We start from the raw sequence: 24,582 nt of genomic DNA, 5'->3' as shown, positions 1-24,582 counted from the left end.
AATGCTCTGTACCAGGCATCCTTAATTTTTATATTAGAAATATCTAATTTGGACATGAGCAGAAGGTTGGTGTTATCTCTGAGAGGGCGGGGCCCTAGAGCAAGAGATGATGCCAGGGAACCCTAGAGCTGAGGAAGAGAGAGAGAGCTCTGCCGGCTCTCCGCCTCCCCCAAAAACCCTGGAGACCGCAGAGACCGGGATGAGGCCGTGGCCAGTTATAGAGACTCTGTCCTGTAAGTCTTTGCCATCTACTTCCAGATCCTGAACTGCTTGGGAGAATTCCAAAGAAAGGAAAGAGGAGGGAAGAAGGGAGGAAGAAGGAATATGGACTTACATTCACTTCCTGTTCCGAAGAGCGTGGCACTAGCTTTATGTCAGATAAAAGGAGCTAAAGTTTTTCTGAGAAGGAAAACGAGGAAATGGGGAGAGTAAGAGGGCAGGAAACAGGGCTAAGTAGTGCAAAGGAAGCAAAGAAGTGGGACAGAGAGGAGAAGTGGCTTCTCACGTGGGTCCCAGTGGAGGCTGGGGGGGATCTTGCAGTGCAGTCGGGAGGATGAGGAAGGTTGTTTCTTCGGGATGCTCAGGGCGGTCTACATGCACCAACTTTGAAGCACTGAGGCCAGGGAGGGCATTCATGCTCCTTACCGGGCATGGGAATGGCAGGTTCTGTTCATCCACACGGAAGTGGATGTGGCTCCCACTTTGCTCATCCAAGTACAGGAGCAATCCTGTAGTTTTAGGAGCACGAGCCCGCCCTGCTCAGGACCTTCAGAGCATTTGCCTCACTCTGAACCTGTCCCTCTCCCCGCAACCTGCTTCCCTGCCAAAAGAGGTGGTGATACCAAGGCAGACCCAGAAGGCCACACTCCTGTCCACGTGTCTGGGCAAACTTAACACCTCTTTCTTGAGAACCTGGCACCTTGCCTCCTAACACCACACCTCAGGATCTCCTGGTCTCCACCTCACGCAACCAACAGTGAGGATGACAGGGATGATTCTAACAACTCAGTGAGCGGCCAGTGAGAGCACGGCAGACACATGGCTTTCTGATTTGATTAGAGGGCAAAAATATATGGTTATCTTGGCCCTTTGGAGCTCTTAACAATACAATTTTCTAAATCAAATGTTCCTCCATAATACTAATGGACAGACTATCCTACTCAAAAAGCAGCATAGACCTGGAAACTCAGATCCTATTTCTGTCACTTCTCAGCTTGGGCCTTGGACCCAAGATATTTAACCTGTCTGACCTTCAGATCCCTTATTTATAAAATGAGGAAGAGTAACAGCTCCCTCATGGAATTGTTGGGAGAACTGACCCCTACACTAGGGTCTTGTACTTCGTGATACACTCCGCACCCCCCCCACCCCGGCAAGCCTTTCCCTGAGCAGAGGCTGCCAGATGGATTACGTGGTCCATGGACCCCCGAGGGCTCCGCACAGGGCACAGGTACAGTTAGCTGTGGCTTCTCTCCTTTGTTGAGGTTAAAGGCGCTTCTTTTCTGAGACTCCCCACTCCTCCTTGGTCCTTTTCCCCGACCAGCTAGAATCCTACCACTTAAGCAGCTAGTTTTTGAGGACTCAGAGAAAAAGCCATCCCAGGTGACCAGTCATCCAAGTCCTGGTGGCACAGCATGAGGGCCATGGCCAGGCCTCTCTCCAGGTCAGCAGGCTTCAAAGGCACTGACAAGGGTGTGAGCTTCTCCCCCTTCCGCGCACATCTGTGCTGAGCATCCTCGACTGTTCTCCCCTTGCTCTCCACCTCACCAGCCTGCCTTCCCTAGAATGCATTTTCCAAGCGTTGTTGGGAGTGTGAAGCACAGGGTGCCTGGGCCTGATATGGAGTCTTCGTGCCCCCCCTCTGAGGTATTCTGTGAAGGCCTTGGAATTAGCCGAGTCTTTCTCCTCATTCACGTCCCTACTGATCTTGAGAGAGTGGGTACCTGCCCCAGCCTCACTCAATACCTGTAATTCATTCCTGGCTTAGAGCCCTCCATGCCACCTTCCTGCCAAACTAATTTAGCTGTCAGTGTGTTTTTTCCTAGAAATATTGGTCCTAAATCCCAATGCCGTCTCAGCTATTCCCATAAAGCCAGGCTGAGAGGAGGGGATGAAATAGGGAGTAAAGAACTGTGCTTCAATTTATCTCTTGGACTCTTCCCAGATGATAAATTTAGTTGCCAAATCCTGATTAATCTCTTTTGTCATTTTTTAAAGTAATAAATAGATTTTCTTGTCTGACCTAGAGACAAGGCAGAGAAAACGGGGATTAGGCACCAGATTTAGCGTTTAACAGGGACCGCAGGTGTATGAACTCTGTGGCAAGGTTAAATAGTAGAAGCAAACTGAGTGCAAATGGCGCCTCCTTCTAAGGAAACAAACTGCCTGACACGTTTGAGTGGGGGCGCTCACAAAAAGTATTAATCGAATGACGGGATATATTCGAGAATGAATGGAGTTTATAGGTCATAAATTCCTTCGATGAACACCACTTGAGCCTACCTTAGGCTAAGATGGCCTGAGAAGCGTTTTCTATAAAAGGCCAGAGAGTAAGTATTTTAGACTTTGTGCACCATATGGTCTCTGTCACAACTACTCAGTTCTGCCTTTGCAGTGCGAACGCAGCCAGAGACGATACCTAAATGAATGAGAATGGCTGCATTCCAATAAAATGTTGTATTTCACTGGAAACTTTGGTGGCAGGTCATAGTTTGCCGACCCCAGACTAATGCATCGAAGAGAACTGGGTTCAAATTCCAGGTTGTCCTTTAACTAGCTGTGAGACAAGGCAAGCAACAGTCTCTCCAATCAGTCATGTCCTCATCCATGAAGCAGGAAGGAAAAGCAGTAGCCACCTCCCAGAGTCGTCATGAGGACTGCATGTGAGGGTGCGCATTAACCTGTATAGTGTGGGGGCGCCTGGCTGGCTCAGTCAGCGTGGCGTGTGACTCTTGATCTCAGGGTCGTGAGTCTGAACCCCACATTGGGCGTGGAGCCTAGTTAAAACCAACCAACCAGCAAACAACAGTACAGTGGGTGGCTCACAACATGCATTCAGTAAATTATTATTTTGTTTTGTTACTGTTTTGTCGTCTGTCTCTCCCCACTGGAATGTAAGCTCCATAAGAGTGGGGATTCTGTTTTGTTCCCTTCCGTATTCCCAGCACTCGTGGTAGTGCTTGGCACATGTAAGTGCTCAGAACTGGATGGATGGATGGATGGATGGATGGATGGATGGATGGATGGATGATGGGTGGGAGGAAGGGTGAGTAAGTGAGCTAGGCACAAGATGTACAGGCTCCCTAGAATATTAAAGGTAAATTTAAAAAAAAAAAGCATCTCTGACTGCAAGGAGATGATTATAGGATTATAGAGGAAGCCAGGGACAAAGAATCTGATGAAGGAAAGTCAGGGCCAAAGTGAGAACTCTTTGGAGAAGCTCTTCAGGAGATGCCAGTTCTCTCCAGAGGTCAGAACCTTTAATTCTGGAGCCATCTGTAGATTCATCTCCACCCTCTGATCCCAGAAAACACAGTGCCAGAGTCAATACCTTGGAGAGATGTACATGTCACAGAAAGACAGGTTTTCCTTGGCTGTCTTTTTAGGTTTTCACTTACTCTGCCTTTGGATAGTCCCAATTTGCACTTCCATTAATTTAGGACAACACTGGCATTAAAGCAAAAATGGAGATGAGGCCAGAAAGAGATTGGCGAAGTTTACTCAAGAAGTGTCCTAAGGAATAAGCTTGTTGTCTTAATTCTGGTCTGATTTGTTTGATTCTAATGAGAATTTCTCTTCGATGACAGAGCTCTCTTGACTTCCTTTAGGACCCCTCTCTCTAATAACTAACTGAATTACCAGGGAGGTAGAAAAAGCATCAGGCCCTGAGCCAGGAGGACTTCCTTGATTCTGATCACTGTATCACCTCAGACAAGTCGCTCTACATGTTTGGCCTTCTATTTCCTCACGTATGAGAGAATTAGGCTCTTTAACTCCTATTCTGAGGTTCTGAGATGGGGTAACCCAACTAGCCTGCTCATCAGGAGTCGGCTAGGCTGGGTGGCCCCAGCAGGCTGATCTCTTACCTTGTAACAAAGTGGCCCAAGTAGCGGTGTCTCAGGCAACAAGATAGTCTTCCTTAGGCCCATGTGTGGCAGGGGAGAATATGCCATGTTCTCTTGAGAAGAGGTCTAGGGATGCTATGAGTCATGTGGGGCATATTCTCATGTCCAACAACAGCGACTCATTAGTTACCACCTTCAATGAACAAAACATGAAGCTTGATGAAAGCCACCGTGGCAGAAAAGGGAGGGGGACCCCTAGTACAGCTCTGTCCCCTGAAGCTAATGGTCGATTCTTTCATGAGCTCACTTCTTGTCTTCGAAAGCTGTGCTTTGTTTTTAGGATATTGACTTGCCCCCCCTTTCCCTACTCCCTTCAACTGCTGTTCCATTGCCTGACACTGTTCCTGTGGTCTTACCCTTGACCCCCTATAGCTATCCTACCTCCAGAAGTCTAAAGAAACCCCACTCAGCAGTGGAAAGCCTGTACCTTTCTAGCTCACTAGAGGCACCCACCATGCACCCATCAGTAAAGATGCCTCATGGGGCGCCCATGGGGTGGCTCATTCAGTTAAGTGTCTGCCTTCAGCTCAAGGCATGATCCCAGGGTTCTGGGATTGAGCCCCGCGTCAGGCTCCCTGCTCAGCAGGGAACCTGCTTCTCCCTCTCCCTCTACCTACCACTCTCCCTGCTTGTGCTCTCTCTGTCAAATAAATAAAATCTTAAAAAAATAAATAAAGATGCCTCATAAAGACAATGGTTCTCAGTGTCAGGAGGAGCACGTCCCCCCTGGGTGGGAAGGGAGCAAATCAGAAGCTCGAGCAAGGCTTTTTCAAACCCAGGAGACACACACAGATTCTGATGTGCTCCCCCCAGGGGATGTTCTCACTGCGACATTGAGAATCACTGCCCAGAGCCTAGTTGTCCCTTTCAAATATATCCTTTAGTCAGGTATGTGCTGTCCCTGAATTGTGGACACAGAGAGGTACAGAAGGAGTGATATATGAACTCAGACCCAGGGAATGATCAGTGAGTAAAGGACAAAAGGTTTGCTTCCACATCCTGCCAAAGCACTCTCCCCCTCCCTCCTCTTCCGGGCTTTGCCTCCCTCCCTCCTTCCCAGTCTCCCATACTGAGATGTGGCATTTTACTGTGGGAAGCAGAGTGAAGATAAGTAGATTTGGTAGATCCATCTAAATTTTGAGAAGAGGTCTAGGGATGCTATGAGTCATGTGGGGCATATTCTCATGTCCAACAACAGCGACTCATTAGTTACCACCTTCAATGAACAAAACATGAAGCTTGTTTTGTCGTCTGTCTCTCCCCACTGGAATGTAAGCTCCATAAGAGTGGGGATTCTGTTTTGTTCCCTTCTGTATTCCCAGCACCTTCAATGAACAAAACATGTATGGTTTTAAAAAAAAGTGGGGGGGGGATGATAGTACCTATTTCAAAGTATTAGGTGAGAATTAGATGAGATAGTGCATGTAAAGTGCATAAGACCTGGACTGGCAGATAGGAAGCGCTCACTACATATCAGCTACTGTTAGCTGTTACTCTTGCCGTCCTGCTTCCATCTGAGGTGAGAGCTTTCTCTGTTTGAAGAAACACCAGCCACAAGTTGCTGTGCTTCCTTCACTGGTGCCCCTTCTTACAGCTTATTCAGATCCTGAAAGGTCCAGCTGAGCTCTGCCAATAATCAAAGGCTGTTCCACACACGGGCAGGTTGTCTTGTAAGCCGAGGAGGAACTCGGCCTTGGGCTGGTTCCCTCACCCGCTGTTCCGCTTCTTAGGAAGAAACACCGGCCAGAATCCACGGCAGAGAGGGGCCCAGTTGGCCCCTCTCTGCTGACGCAGGTTTCTTTCTCAACACCGAATGGGCCGGGGCTGGCTCCTTCCAAAAGCCAGCACTGGAGTGGGGCACAGTGCTTTTGCCAGGAAGCACCAATTCTGTTTTGAGCTACTGAAGGAAACTGACAGGTTGTTTTGAATTGAACCCCAAATCAGTTTGGGGCAAAGTACTTGTAAGTCTTCAGGAAAATGGAAAATCCATTTGTTCTGTGGTACATTTTAAGTTTGTTTTAATGTAGTAAAAAAGTGCCCTGACGAGAATTTTGATAGGCTTATATTCTATCCTTATGTCTTTAAAGCCATCAGAGAAATCCTTTCTAGTTCCCGCCTCTGTTTTCTCTCCAGGTACTTAGTCTTCCTACAGATCAAAAGGGATCTCTACCATGGCCGCCTCCTCTGTAAAACATCAGATGCTGCCTTGTTAGCAGCTTACATCCTTCAAGGTAATGACTTTTGACAAGATGAATTTGCTTTTCATGCTAAATACTGATTATATTATTTCAGTTACCACAGATGACTACTTCTTGGGTTTAAACAGTATCTAACTTGAAGCAGAGTCTGAATGGGAGGGCTTTGCCTAGACTCCCTAGGTCCAGAAAGCTCCAACCACTCAACCCTACACTGTGCCTAAGGTCTTTCTGCCAGTGCCTTCAGATCATTGTGACTCTCTCTGGGGTTTCCTCTACCCTTGGTTGATAGAGTTACTGAGACTCTGGAGAGTCATCTGAAACAATTTTTTCCTAGCCTTTCATGCAAATCTCAAAGGTATGAAGTATCTTGGAATTCTGGTGTCCCTTTCGGAGATCTTTCCATTCAGAGTGGTCAAAGTTGGAATGCTTACAAGTAACAGACACATTTCCTAGCATCCATCCTAATAAGGCAGGGTTGACTCTGTATCCAGCTGATGCCGACTGGCTTTTTTTTTTTTTTTTATGCAAAACAGCGGGAAAGGTATGCACTCTTCATGTATGTGATGCCTTCTCCTTCCATGAAGTGCAGGGGCTCCTAAGTGCCACTTCCAAGATTTCTCTTAGTCCTTAGGCCTGAAACTGTCACCAGACTGTTCGAGACCACAGCACTAAAATCACAGTTTCCATCAAAGAATCTGAACTCTTAATTGGAAATCTGTGAACTCCAGGAAGCTACTTTGTGAAGAGAACCTGAAAAATGCTTGCCAATAAGAAACTACAGTTCTTCTGCTAAGAGAAATATCATAGCTGCAGTAAGAATGTGCAAGTCCACACATTGCAACTTTGACTTCTGAGACTCCTGTTTTTAAAAAGCAAGTCTAGAAGGTGCCTGCCAACTCTAAGGTACCCAAAGAGGCCCCCTTCATTTTTAAAGGAGAACTTGGTCCTAAGTGAGATTTTAAATTCCAGTCTTTCTATCAGATTTACCCTGACAACCATATTGAATTTTTCTCTCTTTTTTTTTTTCTTTTGAAGAAATAATTGACATCCAATACTGATGTTTTCCACTTGGAGCTTCCTAAATAAAATCATAATAAATGACTTCATGGCTCAAAGTCACTCTGGACTATAGGCCCAGGAAAGCTTTTAGTCTCTTACTAAACGATAGAAATTCCCAAGTAATCTGGAGGACACAATGAATAGATTTGCGCACAAGTACAATATTCAGCTGTGAGGAGGGCACATTTTCCTCTTAATATTTACTCCTCCCTCAAGATTTCCCTGGGCCCTGGTTGTGGCTCTCACTAAGGAAGGAGAAAAGACAACCCCAAAGCAGCTGACACTTTTTAACATACTTCCTCCTAACATATGCATGATGTTCCCTGTGCAGCACATCCTGTGCGGAGGGCTGGGGTGTGACTTGCTTTGCGGAGCGCACCCTCCGCCGAGCACACTCTCCGCAGAGCGCACTGATCAGAGATCCCAGCAGCTTTAGGGATGGCCTCTTGCTCTCTAAATGGGTGGAGGAGAAAGCCCCGCCCCGGGCAGAAAACTAGGAAATCAGCCTTAGGACCTGGTGCTCCTGAACTCAGTGGCCAGTTTTAACCAGTCTTCCCACTCTCCAAGAGGGGCCTGACACCTGGCCAGCCCTCAGTGAATATTTACTCAAATTACATTCACTTGATTTGATTTGATTTGATTTCGACTGAGAGTTAAGCGCTAAGTTTGGGTCATGGCTCCTTCATCAGTGTGGCCCTGCTAAAATCCTCAGAACTTAGATCTGGCTCAGGCCCAAGAGACTCTATCTTCCTGGTCAAGCTGTTTCCTGTGCTACCACAAAGAGCATTGATCCCAGTCCCTTTTCTCAAGACTGACTGGATAAAGACCGTGATACAGCCTTCTGCTCTTATATTGGGTATTTACTTGTGGTGACCACAGAACACAGGCTTGGCTCTAGTGTCTCTGCTTAGGCTTGATACCAACCCAGAGTGCACACCTGGAAAAACAAAGGTAGGCATGCTTCTGAGGGGCTTGCCCTCTGCCTGACCCACAGCTGTGCTCAAGATCCATTGTTCTTTATAAATTTGGTGTGTGCTTTGGCTTTTGCTCTGTGTGTTGATTTCTTGTTGCTTTACCAGTGATGATTTACCTGTCTCCACAACTGTTTTACTCTGCTTTCCTTTTGCAAGCGGAGATTGGGGATTATGACCCAGGGAAACACCCTGAAGGCTACAGCTCCAAGTTCCAGTTTTTCCCAAAACATTCAGAGAAGCTGGAAAGGAAAATTGCTGAGATTCACAAGACAGAACTCAGGTACGTGACACTCATTCAGGCTCAGGACACTCTGTCCCCCAAAGCCTGAACACACAAGTCCTGCGCTGCATCCTCTGCTCCCGCAGACCCAGTCCTCCTAACTCTGGGATGTGCCATTTTCAGTACTCCACTGACAGCACAACCCCAAGCCCTGTAGTGTAGGCTGAGGCTTGAGGGCAGTGTAAGGAAAACAGAGAGGGATGGCCTCTGAAAGGTATCTGCTTCACTAAGATAAATGGAGAGAGAGAGGGAAGCATGGACTAGGAAAAAGGAAAACATAAAAGAAACAACAGAAGAGAAAATAGATGAGCGGAGGCCTGTGAAAAATGGGCAAGCCCCTACCTTCAGGCTGTGGCAGGCTGACAGGTGGCTTCCGAGTCAGTGGATGGGACTGCACAGGGCTGGCCTGGGTCATAAACGCTGGGGGTGCCCTGAGAGCATGTGGTTTAGGGGCTATGTCTCCAGTACTGCCTTGCTCAACCCACAGCCCTACACAGAGGGAAGGAGGGGAGAAGCAGCTGGAAGCAGGAAGCTCGTCTTCCTCAGATTCTTAGTTTGCCCAGAATATGCCAAATTCCATAAAATAGCATTAATGTATCCTTTCACCCATATATATAGGGTTTTCTACAAAGATTGATTAAAACAACAACAACAACAATAGAGCCTGGGTGGCTCAGTCGGATAAGTGTTCCACTCTTGGTTTCAGCTCAGGTCATGATCTCAGGGTCACGAGATCAAGCCCCGTATTAAAATGGGCTCCACCCTCAGCGGGGAGTCTGCTTCTCTCCCCCTCTCCCTCTGCCCCTCCCCCCTCACAAGGCTCTCTCTCTAAAATAAATCCTTAAAAAATATATATATATATATTTTTTAAGATTTTATTTATTTGACAGAGAGAGAGCACAAGCAGGGGGCATGACAGGCAGAGGGAGAGGGAGAAGCAGGCTTCCTGCAGAGCAGGGGAAGCTCAATGTGGGGCTCAATCCCAGGACCCCAGGATCATGACCCGAGCCAAAGGCAGTCACCCAATCAACTGAGCCACCCAGGTGCACTAAATTTTTTTTTAAAAAAGCAGTAGTGTGTATGCACTCTCTTTGTGTGGCATGCTGGAGCACAAATACCCCAAACTGATAAACTATGGAGAAAAAGGCTATACACAATGCAGTGCTATAAAATAAAACATGCCATCATATTAGTATGTTACAATTTTTAAAAATCTTTTAAAATGTTTGCTTAAACTACCTTCCTGGGGCAGGATAATGCCCAAGGGGTGGGGGGGATATTTCTAATGTTGATATTAAGCTTCAACTTAATATTGCACCGGCTCCCACCCTCCCAGGGGAATGGAGACACCTATCAGAGGTGGAATCCTAGCTGCTCCCCAGCCCTCTCCCTGTGCTGGTGTGGCCTTTCTTGAGCAGGCCGGCTCCTCCCATCACTGTTAGGGAAATAGCGGCCCCTTGTGGTAAAGGTCAGAATAAACGTGGACCTTTGAGAGGGTTCAGGGTTCGTTCAAAGCAGAGGGTTTTACATGTCAGAGCAGTGGGGACAGCCATCCAGAAACCTAGTAGGAGACAGGGGATCCCCCACGAAATGATGCCCACTTTGAGGGCCCTGAAGGCTTGGGCCAACTCCTGGAATGAATGGAGCCCACAAGACCCTCCAGCTTGCAGACAGGGACTGAAGAAGCTCCCTGCAAGGGGCAGTGGTGCTCAGCTGCCTCTGGTGCCCAGCCTTTTGCCTGAGCACGGACATTTCCCAAACACCTTCTCCGCACCCCAGGCGTGCTGGTGGCTGTAGAAATCTGCAGTCAACATAATGCCTGCTTGCACAGGTTGGCCTCATCTTCATTATGTAAAAATGTGTCTATTTCCTCCCTCGGCTCTAACGTGAGTTCCTGGAGGGCCCAGACTGGGCACTTTATCTCTTGGTAGATTTTACAGCAAGCAGCGTGGAGGCTGGCACAGAAATGTGCTGATTGATGTCTCTGCAGAAGGACACTAGGGGGAATCTGGCCTGCTCCTCCCTGCTCTGCCTCCTCTTCCTGCGCCCATATTGCTTGAGACAAATAATGAATGAACTTAGAAATCGGCAACTTTCAGTCCTGCCCACCAGCCGTCAGAGCTGCTGTTGACTTGACACACTGCTCACCCCTCCTCGAAAGTGAAACCAACCCAGCATCTTTAGGAGTGTGTCTGCTTCACCAGGGCTCTGGACCCTGAGGGCGCCTGAGGTGACCCTGTCACTGGTTCTGTGTGGAGCTCAGGAAAGCACCTGCGAACAGGCAGCTGCGGAAGGAATGACGCTAAAGGCCCCTTCCTCAGGCTTGGCACTAGGGCTGCTTTCTTCCTTTTCCTGCTTGTTTCCTTTTCATAGTCATCACCTGTGGACAAACAGAGCTATTGTGGAGACTGGGGAGCTCAGCACTGTCTCCTGCTGTCTCTTCATCCTCCATTCCCATGTTCCCTTTGGGTAAAGGAAACGTGTTGGCAGCACCAGCAAGATATATAGGCCCCTTCTTTGTATTTCAGTCTAGATCAGACAAGAAACCCATGGCCTGCAGCCAGCATACAAGTGTGTTTTGTTTGCCTGCCTAGTATTTGAAATTGTGAAATACCACATAAAAAGCAGTATCTCTGATTTCCCTTTTAAAAGCAGTGCTTTTAACATCTAGCAGTGCTGGGCCCCACATTCCCACCTGACTACAGTCTTGGAGCTGCTACCCTCATTTGGTGAGGTAGCACTCCCCAGTTTGGCACAGCCCCCACCACTCCCTCCTGTCTACACTCAGGCCATGTCATTCGTCATGTAGTCGGCCTCAGTCTGAAGACATCTGAGTTTTTGACCCTAGAAAGGATCTCTGAAAGTTGGTCCTGAACAGGGCAGGGAGCACACTCTATGGAAAAACCAGAGTGTAAGACTTACCCTGAACGCTTTTAAATAAATATAATATATATATTTACCTATATATATTTACATATATAATATATATATATTTACATATTAGAGAAAAAGAGAAAGCGTGAGTGAGTGGGGGAAGGGGCAGAGGGCGAGAATCTTTCAAGCAGACTCCCCACTGAGCACGGAGCCCGACACAGGGCTCGATCTCACAAGATCATGACCTGAGCTGAAATCAAGAGTCAAGACACTTAACTGACTGAGCCACCCCCTGAAAGCTGCTTAATGGAGAGTTTACCTCAGGGGAGTCTATGAGAACAGGAAACCCTGAAATCATCTCATTTTCTTTATTCCAGTGGTCAAACACCAGCAACATCAGAGCTGAACTTTTTAAGAAAAGCACAGACGTTGGAGACATACGGAGTGGACCCTCACCCGTGTAAGGTAAGACCCCCGTGGTTGGAGGCTGCACTGACCTTGCCTCCTCCAGAGGCCAACAGGCAGGGAAGGAGCACATGCCTACGCCAGCCACCCTCAGTATCTGGCTGACTGGCTCTTTCAGCGACAGAGGCCAGCAAAAGTGTCATTCCCTTTGAAAACGCCTCTGGCTTCCAAGCTGCATAATTTTGTGGTGCCACATCAACATCAGAGGGTCCGAGGCAAAGTCAATCTAAATAACAAATCCAAAGCTGGTGCCCCACTTTGGCAGCAGTGGGTAATTTTGTGGAAACGAAGAGAGGAGTATGGAAGGCCCCCCACGGGGAATGATCAGAGGCCGCTCAGCGGACTGCCTGCCCTTCCCTGACCTGTACTCGCGTTTCTTTCCAAGAGCAGGGTTTATTGCCCGCAGCAGCGCAAGTCACTGCGCGCACCTGCAGTGGAGTCGCACTTAATTCCGTTACGCGCCTGGGAGGGGAGACAGGAAGCAGCCAGGAAGGCTCTGCCCAGGGGAAACCTCTGTAATTGCTCACATGTGTCTGGCATTTTGGAGAAGAGCCCAAGCAGCCACAGTCACTATGCAGAGCAGTGGGGGGACACGGCTTCTTCCCCTCTCCCTGTGGCTGTGTCCCTCCACTTCATCTCCTCATCTTGGTTGCTGTGACACTCCTGGTCTCTGCCTCAGTTTCCCCAGCTTTTGCCTCTCTCTTTCCATCACTGGAAACAGTACCACCAGTAAAGCTGATTCTCAAACTAATCTGAGGGAGGCCAGTATCCTATGGGAACAAGAGGACACTGACCTTTTTCTTCCTAATGAGGGGACACCGTTAAGTTTCCAACAAAAATTAAAAGAACAGAATAGAGGGGCACCGAGGTGGTGCAGTCAGTTAAATGACCAACTCTTGATTGAGGCTCAGGTCATGATCTCAGGGTCATAGGATTGAGCCCCATGTCAGGCTCCATGCTCAGCAAGGAGTCTGTTGAGATTCTCTCCCTCTGCCCCCTCCTCAAATAAATAAATAAATCTTAAAAAAGAAAAAAAAAAACAAAAGAGAAAGCAAGGAACCCAGTAATGTAGGTGCAGAGTGGCATTTCCCTTGGCCTCTTGGTGAGATGATGGTGATTTGTTCTTGCATAGGATTTGATGCTGAAACTTCCAATATGAACTTTGAGAACATTCTGGCACTCAGAAACCCTGGTCACCTTTCCCACTCCACACAGTTCCCTATCCACCAGTACAACCCACTGCCAGATAACCCTTGTATTCTCGGGGGCCAGCACTGTCAGAAAACACATTCATGCCTGTTAGTACAAAAAAAAAAAAGTATGGTTATTTACAAATGAATTCGCTAATGCCCTTGTATGAACGGATACAGATACATCCACGAATTGCTCAGATACTATCCGCAGGGAAACTGCATAGGACTGAAGAGAGCTTCAGAGTCAGCTGGCCTTGGCTGCAGCTCTGATCTCTGGCTTCCTGAGGCCTTCGTAGGCTTCTCTGAGTCTTGCTTTCCGCATCTGTGTGAAAGTACACAGAAGGTACTCAGTGACTGTGCTCCACGAACTGCTGAGTCACTTCAGGACCTTAAAACACATAGCTGCTTAGAGATAGCGATCTTCACCATAAGGTGCCAGGTCACCTCCAAGCCAGCTAGTAGACAGAACCTGAGCACAACTGAGTGGAGGTGGGTGAGGGTTCTCAACTGTTGCCTATGTGCATCTGGAAGCTACAGTGGCAGCCAGCCCGGTGTCCAGCCCACGTCCGCATGTACCCTAGGGCTGTGAGGCTCCTGGCTCAGACCCACCTTTGATGAGTTTGTCCATTATCAGACAGAGGCTGAAGAGGCTGCAGGAAGGAACCCCTATTAATAACAGGCACTATGTGAGGCCCAATCCCTCATCATTTCATCCCCACAGCATCAATTCCTTGAAGGAAGGAGGGAAGACACATTTGTGGCGTGCCTCCCATGGCAGGCCCACTGGAATCCTTTTGCATTATTTTCTCATTTAATCCTCATGCCAGCCCTGGGAGGTGGATTTTACTCTTCCTGTTTTATAGGTGAGAAGAGGCCACAGCGTACAAGGCCCTGAGTAGGAGACCAAGAATTTGAACTCAAGTCACTTCCCATTGTTAGGTATCTATAAGGAACAGGAGACTCCCTCTAGGGAGAAGGTGGGAGCGGTCATCTTACTGGGCTTCCAGCCCCTCGTTCCCAGGCTCTGTACTTCCTGCTCCCCCAGAGTCAGGGCCCTGCTGCAGACCCCACACGTGGCCCCTCAGCTCGTCTCACTGGGCTCCAGATCATAGTTTCCTTAGCCCTCCTGAGCAAGAACAGTTCAGGAGCCTTTACTCTTGTCATTAAGTAGGGTTACTTTGGTGATATGCTACCAAGCACTCGCCTTAATGTTGCTACAAGGAGAGCTGAAACAAGCTGGAGCACTCGGTGTAATAAATACCGATGATTTCTATTAACAGAGAGGCAATTACTGGGCCCAGGGAATCTGGGGCATGCAGCCCTAGGGAGGACAGAAGAGGAATCGTTTTGATAATTAAATGAGAGCAGAACAACACTTCAGCTGGGCTCTGTTCTCCTGGACTGATTAAGAAGCTGCTGTTCTTATCCACACTGATGGTTTCTTTCTGCCCAGAGTGCCCTTGTCTGGCCCTGGGACGAGGAAGAGGAGATCCTACCAACTCTGGGTGGGACAGCCAGAGGGCTCCAGCAGCTGGCTGGCTTACAATAATACCCAGGTTCTGAACTTGCAGAAGCTATCCTGAGCTCTCTGCATCGCCCCTCAGCCCCCATCTTCTGACGGGAGCCCCTAGCAGGAGGAGGAAAATGGAGCAAACCACTGGCAGCCCAGTGTTGCATCTATTCCCCAACTCTGACACCTCTCCAACCTCAGGAGCCACCATCTTGGTCCTTCCAGGGGGCCCTGGGACTGGTTGTTTGCCCTGGATCTCCTGTTGTAGGCCCAGACTGTGGCTTCTTGCCCTGTTGAGGTTTATGGAGTGGTCAGACCCATCACAGATACCCATCCTGCACCCAGCCTTATGATGAGTCATGAAGGTTCCATTTATTGAGAGCCTGCACCTGCCCGGCACTTATATATACTATCTCATTTATTCTTTACAACAACACTGCCAAGAAGATGTTCTTGTCCTCATTTTGAGATAAGAACACTGAGCCTGGGTGCTTAGGTGGTTCAGTCAGTTAAGCATCTACCTTCGGCTCAGGTCATGATCCCAGTTTTCTTACCCCGCTCAGCAGGGAGTCTGCTTCTCCCTCTACCCACTTCCCCCCTCCCTCTGCTTGTGATCTCTCTCAAGCTCTATCTCTCTCTAAAATAAATAAAATCTTAAAAACAAAAACACTGAGCCTCTGAGAGACCAACTAACATGTCCAGAGTTACTGGTAAGGGACTCAAACCTGAACATGCCTGAGTCTCCATGCTGTGCTTTTTCAGTTACCATTCATAGTCTTTCTTCTGGGGAGATGGCCTGTATTTAGGAACAAAGAAGGACTCACTACCAATTCTGATAGAACGATGACACCACTGAAATCATCAGAAAAATTTAATGCAAGTTCACCAAGTGGCTTTATGTCTGTTCTGCACAGGAGAAAATTGATTTCAGAAGATCTAGGTTAGAGCAACCATACAAATAAAATTGTCATTCCTCTGACCTTTCATAATCAGCCACCTACGCTCCTCTCTAAATAAACCCCCTTCCCCATCTTGACAAGTTGCCCCCGACCTCAGAGAAAAAGAACAAGGATCAGCGATTAAAAAAAAGAAAGAAAAAAGAAGAATCAGCGATGACTTGCCCTCATCCCCAGGTGGGCCCCTCATGGCTACGCTGTGGGGAGAGTGGTAGGTTTACTGCTGAGATGAAGAACTTGACTAAAGCCACTTAGATGGCAAGTATGTGACAAGATTTCCATTTCTGATCTTTAATGGGGTGACACCAAGACTCTTACAGGGTTGCCTCCTAATTTCCACTCTGGTTTCTTGTGACCATGTTTAAGTAGATCACTGGGTGATTTTCATGATTGACTTAATGTAAAGGTTCCTAGCTATGAGTTTTCGGGGATGGGCATAAGTGTGTGGAAGAGCATGTGAAATCTTCTTCCCTAAGGTTTTCTTTTTTTCTTTTGAAGATTTATTTTTTTCTTTTAGAAAAAGAGAGAGAGCATGCATGTGAGCAGAGGGAGGTCCAGAGGCAGAGGGAGAGAGAATCCCAAGCAGACTCCCCACTGAGCACGGAGCCTGACACAGGGCTCGATCCCATGACCCTGAGGTCATGACCTGAGCCGAAATCAAGAGTCGAACGCTTAACCAACTGAGCCACCCAGGCGCCCCTTCCCTAAGGTTTTTGAAAACAAAGGTTTCACCCACCCATGTTGAATTAGTTTAAGTCATGCTCCAGAGAGGGAACTGGATGATCTTGGGAAAATACCCTGGTTCTGACTCTGGCATATCCAGAGGTGGAACCCACGGGGACTGGGCAAAGGTGGCCAGATGTCCCTACATCCCAGAACCAGTCAGTGCTGTGATTTCCAAAAATCCTTTTCTGGGCAGAGTGATCATCTTAAGGTGAACCTTTGATGTCAAACTGATGCAGTCGAGTTTTATGGTGGTTTCTACATGAACATATGAAGGACTCCGTGCAAATCCAGCCCTCCTCCAAGAAAAAACACGATTGGCCATGACTTGGCAGTAAGTCATGTAGGCCGTCACCCTAAAATCAGATAGAAGTAGTATTTCTTGAAGTATATATCATGGTCCTCATTTGACAAATGAGGAAATTGAGGTTCAGAGAAGTTAAGTAAGTCACATACCAAATAAGAAGCAGGGCTAGGGTCCTAAACCAAGAATGAAGCTCTTCCCACAAGGATGAGAAATTGAAAACAGATCTTATGCCTCACAACTACAGAAGTGAACTAAATACTTTAGACCATTATCTGATGCAGAGGGGGGCTGGCAGTATGTGCTGTGTGGCCGCCCAGATTGAGTTTTTATTCCACCTCTCAGATCCATGAATGCTCAGTCCTGTGGGTACCGATCTCGTCAGGACAGGAAGGGGACAGAGGGGAAAGATAGCCTCCAGCTTGATAAGATGGAAGATCTGAGGAACAGGTTACCACTTTCTGTGTCACTTCTCTCCTCGTCCTCATTTCTTTCTCTTTTTGTCATATAACTTGTCCTTTTGCACACAAATCCCAAGGGCAGGCTCACACGAGAATGACATGTTAGATGGAAGAAACTGGGAAGGTTCCGGAGAAAGTGTCAGCGTGGCTGCTTATTTGCGTTTTCATGCTGGTGCAGATGTGAGGCTTCTCGCTGTCATTCCAAGTCTGCTCCTCACATGCCAGAGACAAGTAGCAAACCTTCCAGCTGCCCTCGCCCGGGTGGACACCCAGGTGCCAGGCTTTGCAGGAGCCTTCATCCACAACTGTTGCATTGGAAGTAGTTTGGAGAATTGATCTCTTCATGTGAGAGACTGGACTGGGATTGCTCAAGGGGCTATTATTACTTATTGGAATGATGTGGCGTCTAATTGGGGTTTATTCCCAGTTTGCTCTCTGTTCCAAATCAGCCAGTCTGGTCAGGAGAGGCTGTTCCCCTTTAACTCCAACATCTGCCTTCACCCAGAGGCCAGCTCTGAGGTGTCTGGACAGTGCAGATGACAGTGCCAACAGACAGCCTGGCCAGTGCTGCCCAGCTTGTGGGAGGACCTGCTCTTCCCTGTGCTCTGGCCAGAGAGGCCTGTCACTGGGACGACTCTCACAGATCTCTGTCACAGCCTCTGTCTCCTTCCCCTTTTGCCCACTTCACTTTGGCCCCAAATCCCCCTCTCCACAGGCCCCTAACAATGAATGACTGACTCCCCCTTTCTACCCCAACTTCCCACACCCTCATTTCCTAACTAGCAAAATTTAAATCCGTCAACATCAGGAAAAATAGTAAAATACTGCATTTTTTACGAAGATTTTGTATGAAGCTCAACAAACTCATATTAACAACAACACAACCACTAACATGTCCTTCGATGTCTACCAGGCGCAACTTAAGAGATAGATAATATTATCAACCCTAATTTTGCAACAAGGAGTCTAAAACACAGAGAGATGGGACCTAGCTGAGGTCACACAGGCAGTGAGTGGCAGAGCCAGAACCTGGGCTTGAGTGGTCTGACACAGGGCCCATGACTATGGTCATGCGGCAGGCGCTCTTCTGCCCTGCTCTTGCCCACAGGGGTCAGGGGTGCAAGAAGCAGAGGGAGGCCCTTCCCTGGCCAGCCCACTGCTTCCCTTCCCTACTCTTTACCCATTATTTCTAGCCACCCACAATCCTCTGCTGACCTGATCCTTCCTTTCCATCCTTCCACCTATTCTTTCTAGGCCTTTCCTCTTTCTCACAACACTGTAAGATGCCTTCCCCACCTTCGCTGCACCTGTGCCTTCCCCTCTTGTTTTTGTTCACGTTTGTACTTCCCCCTGGCCCACCTCATTGTCTTACACATTCATCTGATAAACCTTTCCTGCAGGCCTGTTCTGTGAGTACTAGTAAGGTAAGGTTTCCACCCTCAAGTCACTTTCTGAACCTGCAGTTTCTGGACTTCCTTGGGTCCTGCCTGCACCATGAGCAGAAGGCCTCCCGGTGCCCACCCTCCATCTGAGGCAGGCTGCCCTCTCTCACCCATGTCGGCCAGGCATTCTCCCCCACAGAGGCCAACCTGCTGGGTTAGCACTGGTGCCTCCGCCAGGGACCATGCCTTTGTGCAGTGCTGGCACTCAGGTATTAATAAGCACCACTAAGCACTGATGACAGGCAGGAGGAAAATCAGCCCCGTGGCTTCACAGTATCTCCATTCAGGTTATTTTTAAACAGCTTTTTGCTGTTGCCCCTGGGTTGAAGGACACGGTGCTTGCAGCCAAGTGTCGGGATCACGAAAGACCCTGAGGAAAGGACAATAAAAACAATACATTAATTGGAAATGTTTGCAAAACACATAGTTTATTCGCTAGGCCCAGATGCTCACACCTGTAACCCTGACTCAGAGAGACAGTTTTAAGACAAAACTGCATTTTTTCCTTGAGGCAAGGCTCATGAGGCCCTGCAGAGGCCCCACTGTTCTTATTCTTAGACCTAATCAGGCTGAAGATGTGTGCCAGGGAGGCAAACCATGAAAGTGGGAGAGACTAGGAGAGCCTGACAGCCACAGCCCCCACTTGGATGCCTCACACCAGGTGCCTGACCTTGACCCCATGGCACCATGTGAGCTATGGCTCAGACAGATGTCCTACATGTACACTTGGCCAGCATCCTGGGATAATTTTCTGGCCACTTGAACACACACTCTGACAGAGCAGTCTCTCACCCAAGGGCCCTATCACGAAGGAAGTTCCTCTGACAGAGCATAATCCATCTACCTGCTTTCTGTGCCCCACCCCCACCTGGCTCTCAGGGAGGTCATTTTCCCACGTGAGGGAACCATGACCTACAGCTTCTGCTGTACCTCCTCCTGGATTTGCTCAGCAGAACCTCAAGCCTGGTATTGACAAACTGATAGTGACCAGTGGCCAGGAGGCCTCTTTGATGGTTCAGGCACCATAAGACTGATGGGTGGCTAGTCCACTTAGCTGGTGGCTTCTTATCTTTTCTTCAGCTAAACTTTGTGCAGAAGCCCGGTGTGTAGGGCCACCATAATAATAACTGCCATTCATCCTCTTTCTCTCTGATAACAGCTTTTTTGAGATATAATTCACCTATCATAAAATTCATCCTTTTGAAGTGTGTAATTCAGTAGTTTTAGTAACAGAGTTATGCACCTATTAGCTGTCACTCCCCATCTCCCCTTCCCCACAGCCCTGGCAACCAGTAATCTTTGTTCTCTATGGATTTACCTATTCTGGACATTTCATAAATGGAATCATACAACATGTGATCTTTTATAACTGGCTTCTTTCACTTAGCATAATGTTTTCGAGGTTCATCCATGTTATAGCGTATGTCACTACTTCATGCCTTTTTACTGCTGAGTAATATCCCTCTGTATGGATGTACCACACTTTATTTATTAATTTTTCAGTTGATGCATATTTGGATTATTTTTTTGGTTATGAATAATCCTGCTATGAACATTCACGTACAAGTTTCTGTGTGAACACGTTTTCAGTTTTCTTGGGTACCTAGGAGTGGAACGAACTGTTGGGTCATATAACTCTATGTTTAACAATTTGAAGAACTTCCAAACTGCTTTCTGAAGTGACTGCGCCATTCTACAATCCCACCAGCAGTGTGGGAGGGCTTGCCATTCTCTGCGTGTTCACAACAGCCTTCTAAGATTGTTACAACTTATAGTTGAGGGCACTGAAGCTTAGGGAAGGTAAATAGCTTGCCTGTTACTTCCAAATGCTCTTCCCTCTGTGACCTACTGCCACATATTAACCCTGTATCACCGATGAACAACTACGTTTCTCACCCTTTCACCTCTATGCCTGCATCACCCTGATGAGAGGTCCTTCTGTGTTGCAGGATGTGTCAGGAAACGCTGCATTTCTGGCCTTTACTCCTTTCGGGTTCGTTGTTCTGCAAGGAAACAAGAGGGTCCACTTCATTAAATGGTGAGTATCTTCATTTCCAAAACAGGCCTTTTATACCTCACCAGCTGGGGAGGGCTATGGTTCCCATGTCCTTTGTCTGTGATTGGGCAGTTATGGTTCTCAGCCCCCTCAAAGCCTTGCATCCATAATGATAACTGATCAAGGTAGTGGTCTCTTCCTAGGGATCCTATTCTTCCAAAGGGGTGTTCCTGAGAGCCAACAGCCTCTCCAGAGAGAGAAAGAGTGTAGAGGGTTGATTTCCGGGTGTGATGAGAGACCCAGGGCCGGAGCCAATGTTAGGGAGGCAAAGTTCCTACGAGAAATGAGTCCTTGGGACTGTCCCCCACTGAGGACCACAGTATCTGCATGGCTGTTTACTCCCTTAACCACTGGCCTAAGGGAGGAGGGGCTCCCCTTGGGGCAGATGTAAGTTATCTTGCAAAATCCCCATCCTTAGGCCAGATGCAAGCTGTCCTTGGCAAAACGCCCTCGTCAGGCCAACCCCCACTGTGGGCACTGCCTGCAAAAGCACAAATGCTGCCCAGTCTCTCTCCTGTCCCTCTTTAGGGCTCAGGTGTCTTCAGCCTCCAGGAGTCACATCCCCACCTATCTTCCCCTCTCCCTCCTCCCAACCCCATTTCTAGCAGGCAAGAGCTACTGCCTGAGCTGAAGCTACTCTGAACTACTTCCTCTCTCCCCTGTCAGTTTTGGGTCTGTTCTGGATGGTTCTGGGAGCTGATGCAGCACAGACTGCCTTATTGATGGACATTTGGCTCTCCTGGAGCCCCTTTTTCTGGCCTGCAAACATCTTTCAGCCTCATCAGAACATGTTGTATATTCTACTAAGCCCCTGTGATTTCTGTACCTTTTTGGCCTTCGACTGCCAAGTCTAAGCTGGCCAACTCCTCCCCTGAGCTTGGACAAATGGCTTACCTTGCCCAGCAGAGCTCAGCTGGGGAAGCTTGCTCCTCCTGTCTTGGTTCCTTTGCCTTCTCCAGAAGAGCTGATGGGGAATCTGAGGACAAAGCGGTTTCCTGGCGAGCTTTCTGTTGGGGGTGCTGCAGGGCATCTCTCTTCTTGTGTCCTCTTCAGCTCCCCCACTGAGCTTGTGGACAGACACCACCTTTCCAACCCTACTGCTCTTGTGCAGTCTGTCAATATGATCATCAGAGTGCTAATGGAAGTGCCCCCCAGACACGACCAGTCAGGACCCATCCCCCAGGAAAACAGCCACTTCACAAGGCAGGTTGCTGCACTGAGTAACCAGGGCATACCCCAAAATAGCTCGTTGCTAGGCCTTCTGAAGTTGGCCCACTCACTGTGCTCTTTGGGTGACAATGGTGAGGGTTTGGGGTCTCCTTTCTAAGAAAATACTTTTCAGAAAAAAGCAATGAGTAGGGTCAGGCCACTGCTCTCCCAGTGAGGAGCACTTGCTTCCTGGATATAGCCGGGTTGTCTGATAGCGCTTAGAGGGCCCAGATCCTGGCCCACACCCTGATCAGGGTAGCTGTCTCATGAGGTTCCTGGTAGAGGGCATGTGTAGCTAGAAACAATTAGGACACACCTGTTACAGGGCCCTACAGTCCAAAGTACCCTTCCCCATCCAGAAGCCCTCATGCTCACCTGATTCTCCCCAACACTTTTCATTCTGTGTCTTCTCTCACATCCCACTTCTTCAGGAAGTCTCCTTTTCACTGTGTCTCAATTTTAAAATAACAGATGTAGACCTAACCTCACTTTCAACAGAATGCTCCTTACTTTCCTATCTTGCTTGTTGAAGCCTAGATGATCAGTGTATTTGTTTACATATTAATTAACTAATATTTATTGTATTCTGAATGTGTATGAGAGAGACTGAATGGGAGGGATTCAAACAAGGAATACCATGTGCTTGTATTAGCTCAGAACTGATGGTCACAAATTGTGAGCTCTCATCCTGACCCAGCCATGATTTCTAGGAAGCAAGTGACCTTCCTCTGTCCCCTAAATTTTGGCCAGTAGTAAATTAGGTACATGGTTCTCACTACCTTTCTGCTACTTCCTAAGATATTGAGAAAATCTCCCTAGAGACTGCAAAAAGGAAGAAAGCCAAGTAGAGGCAACTAGGCATGGTCTGACCTCCTTGGGGGTCCCAGTTGGGTACCAAAATAAGGACTCCACCCCCCAGTGAGATGGAAGGGCCTTCAGGATCCAAAGGGCAGCTGTGTCAGGCAAATGGAAGAGAAGTGAGGAGTGACCGATGCTGAGGCCTAGTTCTCTGGCTCTCAGGGACATCCACCAAGACCCTGGTCATTTTTACATTTTGTAAATGTAACCAAGGCTGAGAGCAGTATGTGAAGGTGAGGTCTAAGCTGTGCCATGTACAGTAACCATGTCACTTCTTCTGATTTGTGTCTGTCCCGCGGGTGACGTACCCCAGTATCCTGTTTGCCTCTTTTACTGCAGCCATTCACTGGGCTGGTGGCTTCAAGGATTTTTCTACAAAAACCCCTAAGCCCCTTTCCTGGTCAGTACGCTGCATGACTGTTCCATGTAATCTGTTCTCTCTCTTTGGTATGTTGCCCTGCCCCCCTCCCTGAGATCGTTTGACATTTGTTTGCATTAAACTGCATTTTCCATCCAGTGGCACAGTCACCTGAAAGACTCAACTCCCTCAGAACCTGGTTGCATTGTTTTTCATTATTTGCTGTATCTTGAACTTTGGCCTCATCAGCTACCTGTGGCACCTTACATTTGACAGTCCCATCCAGATAATGCACCTGTATTATGAACTAAATCCTGAAATGGCCCGGGACCACTCAACCTAGACTCACTTCCCATGCAAAGGTTTCCCTCTTACAGCCACTGTTGATGAGCCCGAATTCCTCCTATCACCCTATTATTATAGTGTGATTGACCAGAAAACTGTGGATTGAACTGTTTCAGCAACTGTTCTCTAAGGCCACTGCGCTGCTGTCTTGTTTCAGTTCTAATTTTGGCTAAAACTGTGTCTGTGCCTGGAGCCCCTTCCAGTCAGGGTGGGCTGTGCATCTACAAGACTTAGCTGTGAACAAGCAGCCCACAACAAGGTGACAGGTGCTTTCTTTGTGCTTGTAGGAATGAGGTGACCAAGCTGAAATTTGAAGGAAAGACTTTCTATTTATACGTAAGTCAGAAAGAGGTGAGTGCTGGCTTCTTTCTCTTCAGGGAGGGCTGGGGCACTGAGTGGTTCCTGATGGCCAGGACTGAACCAAAGTGGTGTATCCAGGTAGAACTAAGCCATCTGAATGATAAGCCAAGACCTGAAGGTGAGGGATGGAGAAATGGCTAGGCCCTGGAGCCCAGGACTTTCCTCCGGGATGCTGGTGACACCCAGAAGTTCCATACCTCCAGGAAATGCAGACAATGCAAGATTCTTTTGCTTCTATATGAAAATTCCAAGAAGATAATAAACTTTTAAAAAGAAGTAAAAAAATCCCAAATGACACTAACACTTTCTCTGGTGAGGGCTGTCTTGCTTCAGTTTGTACAAGCTGAGGCTTACTGTACTGGGCCTGCCAGGTGTGAACTTATTGAATTGAGCTCTGCCCCAGTGGGTCCTGCAGGCCTTCTCTTCCAATTAGCCAGCTGCCAGGCAGCTCCTTCCCCCATCTGAAATCTCTTCCTGCAGTCCTGGGGAGCCCTCAGACAGTCCAGGGGTCAGTGTCCTATGGCCATTTCACCCTTTGCTTCTCCATCCACACTCAGCTGTTTCTATATGGGATTTTTTTGTAGGAAAAGAAAATTATTCTCACATATTTTGCTCCAACTCCAGAAGCCTGCAAGCACCTCTGGAAATGTGGAATCGAGAACCAAGCCTTCTACAAGTGAGTGGACATAGGCAACAGGGACTATCTTTATCAGAGTCGAGCATAAAAGCTACTTTTAGAGTAACGATGGGCAGGAAAGTTTGAGGAACACTGAGAAAGGAGACATAAGATGACAAGGCTGAGCTTCCTTATAAAACTCAGACCCCTTTCTGGA

General features: G+C 47.9%; 1 protein-coding gene across 8 annotated transcripts in view; it reads left to right on the top strand.

Annotated features, from left to right (window-relative positions):
* Positions 1–24,582, top strand: part of FRMD5 (FERM domain containing 5) — a 238,294-nt gene that overhangs the window by 199,416 nt on the left and 14,296 nt on the right. For 7 of the 8 annotated variants that reach the window (XM_081829527.1, XM_031029196.2, XM_081829528.1 and 4 more), the window contains 6 exons: positions 6,258–6,355; positions 8,512–8,635; positions 11,887–11,974; positions 20,513–20,601; positions 23,677–23,740; positions 24,334–24,425. In XM_081829527.1, the coding sequence (XP_081685653.1) occupies positions 6,258–6,355; positions 8,512–8,635; positions 11,887–11,974; positions 20,513–20,601; positions 23,677–23,740; positions 24,334–24,425 (555 nt within the window). The remainder of the gene's footprint in view (positions 1–6,257; positions 6,356–8,511; positions 8,636–11,886; positions 11,975–20,512; positions 20,602–23,676; positions 23,741–24,333; positions 24,426–24,582) is intronic. The other variant, XM_031029175.2, reaches the window with a different exon arrangement.

Source organism: Leptonychotes weddellii, chromosome 9 (genome assembly GCF_054177405.1).
Source record: "Leptonychotes weddellii isolate Sample4059 chromosome 9, ASM5417740v2, whole genome shotgun sequence".
Taxonomy (NCBI): Eukaryota; Metazoa; Chordata; class Mammalia; order Carnivora; family Phocidae; genus Leptonychotes; species Leptonychotes weddellii.
This window is presented reverse-complemented; position numbering and strand designations above follow the sequence as displayed.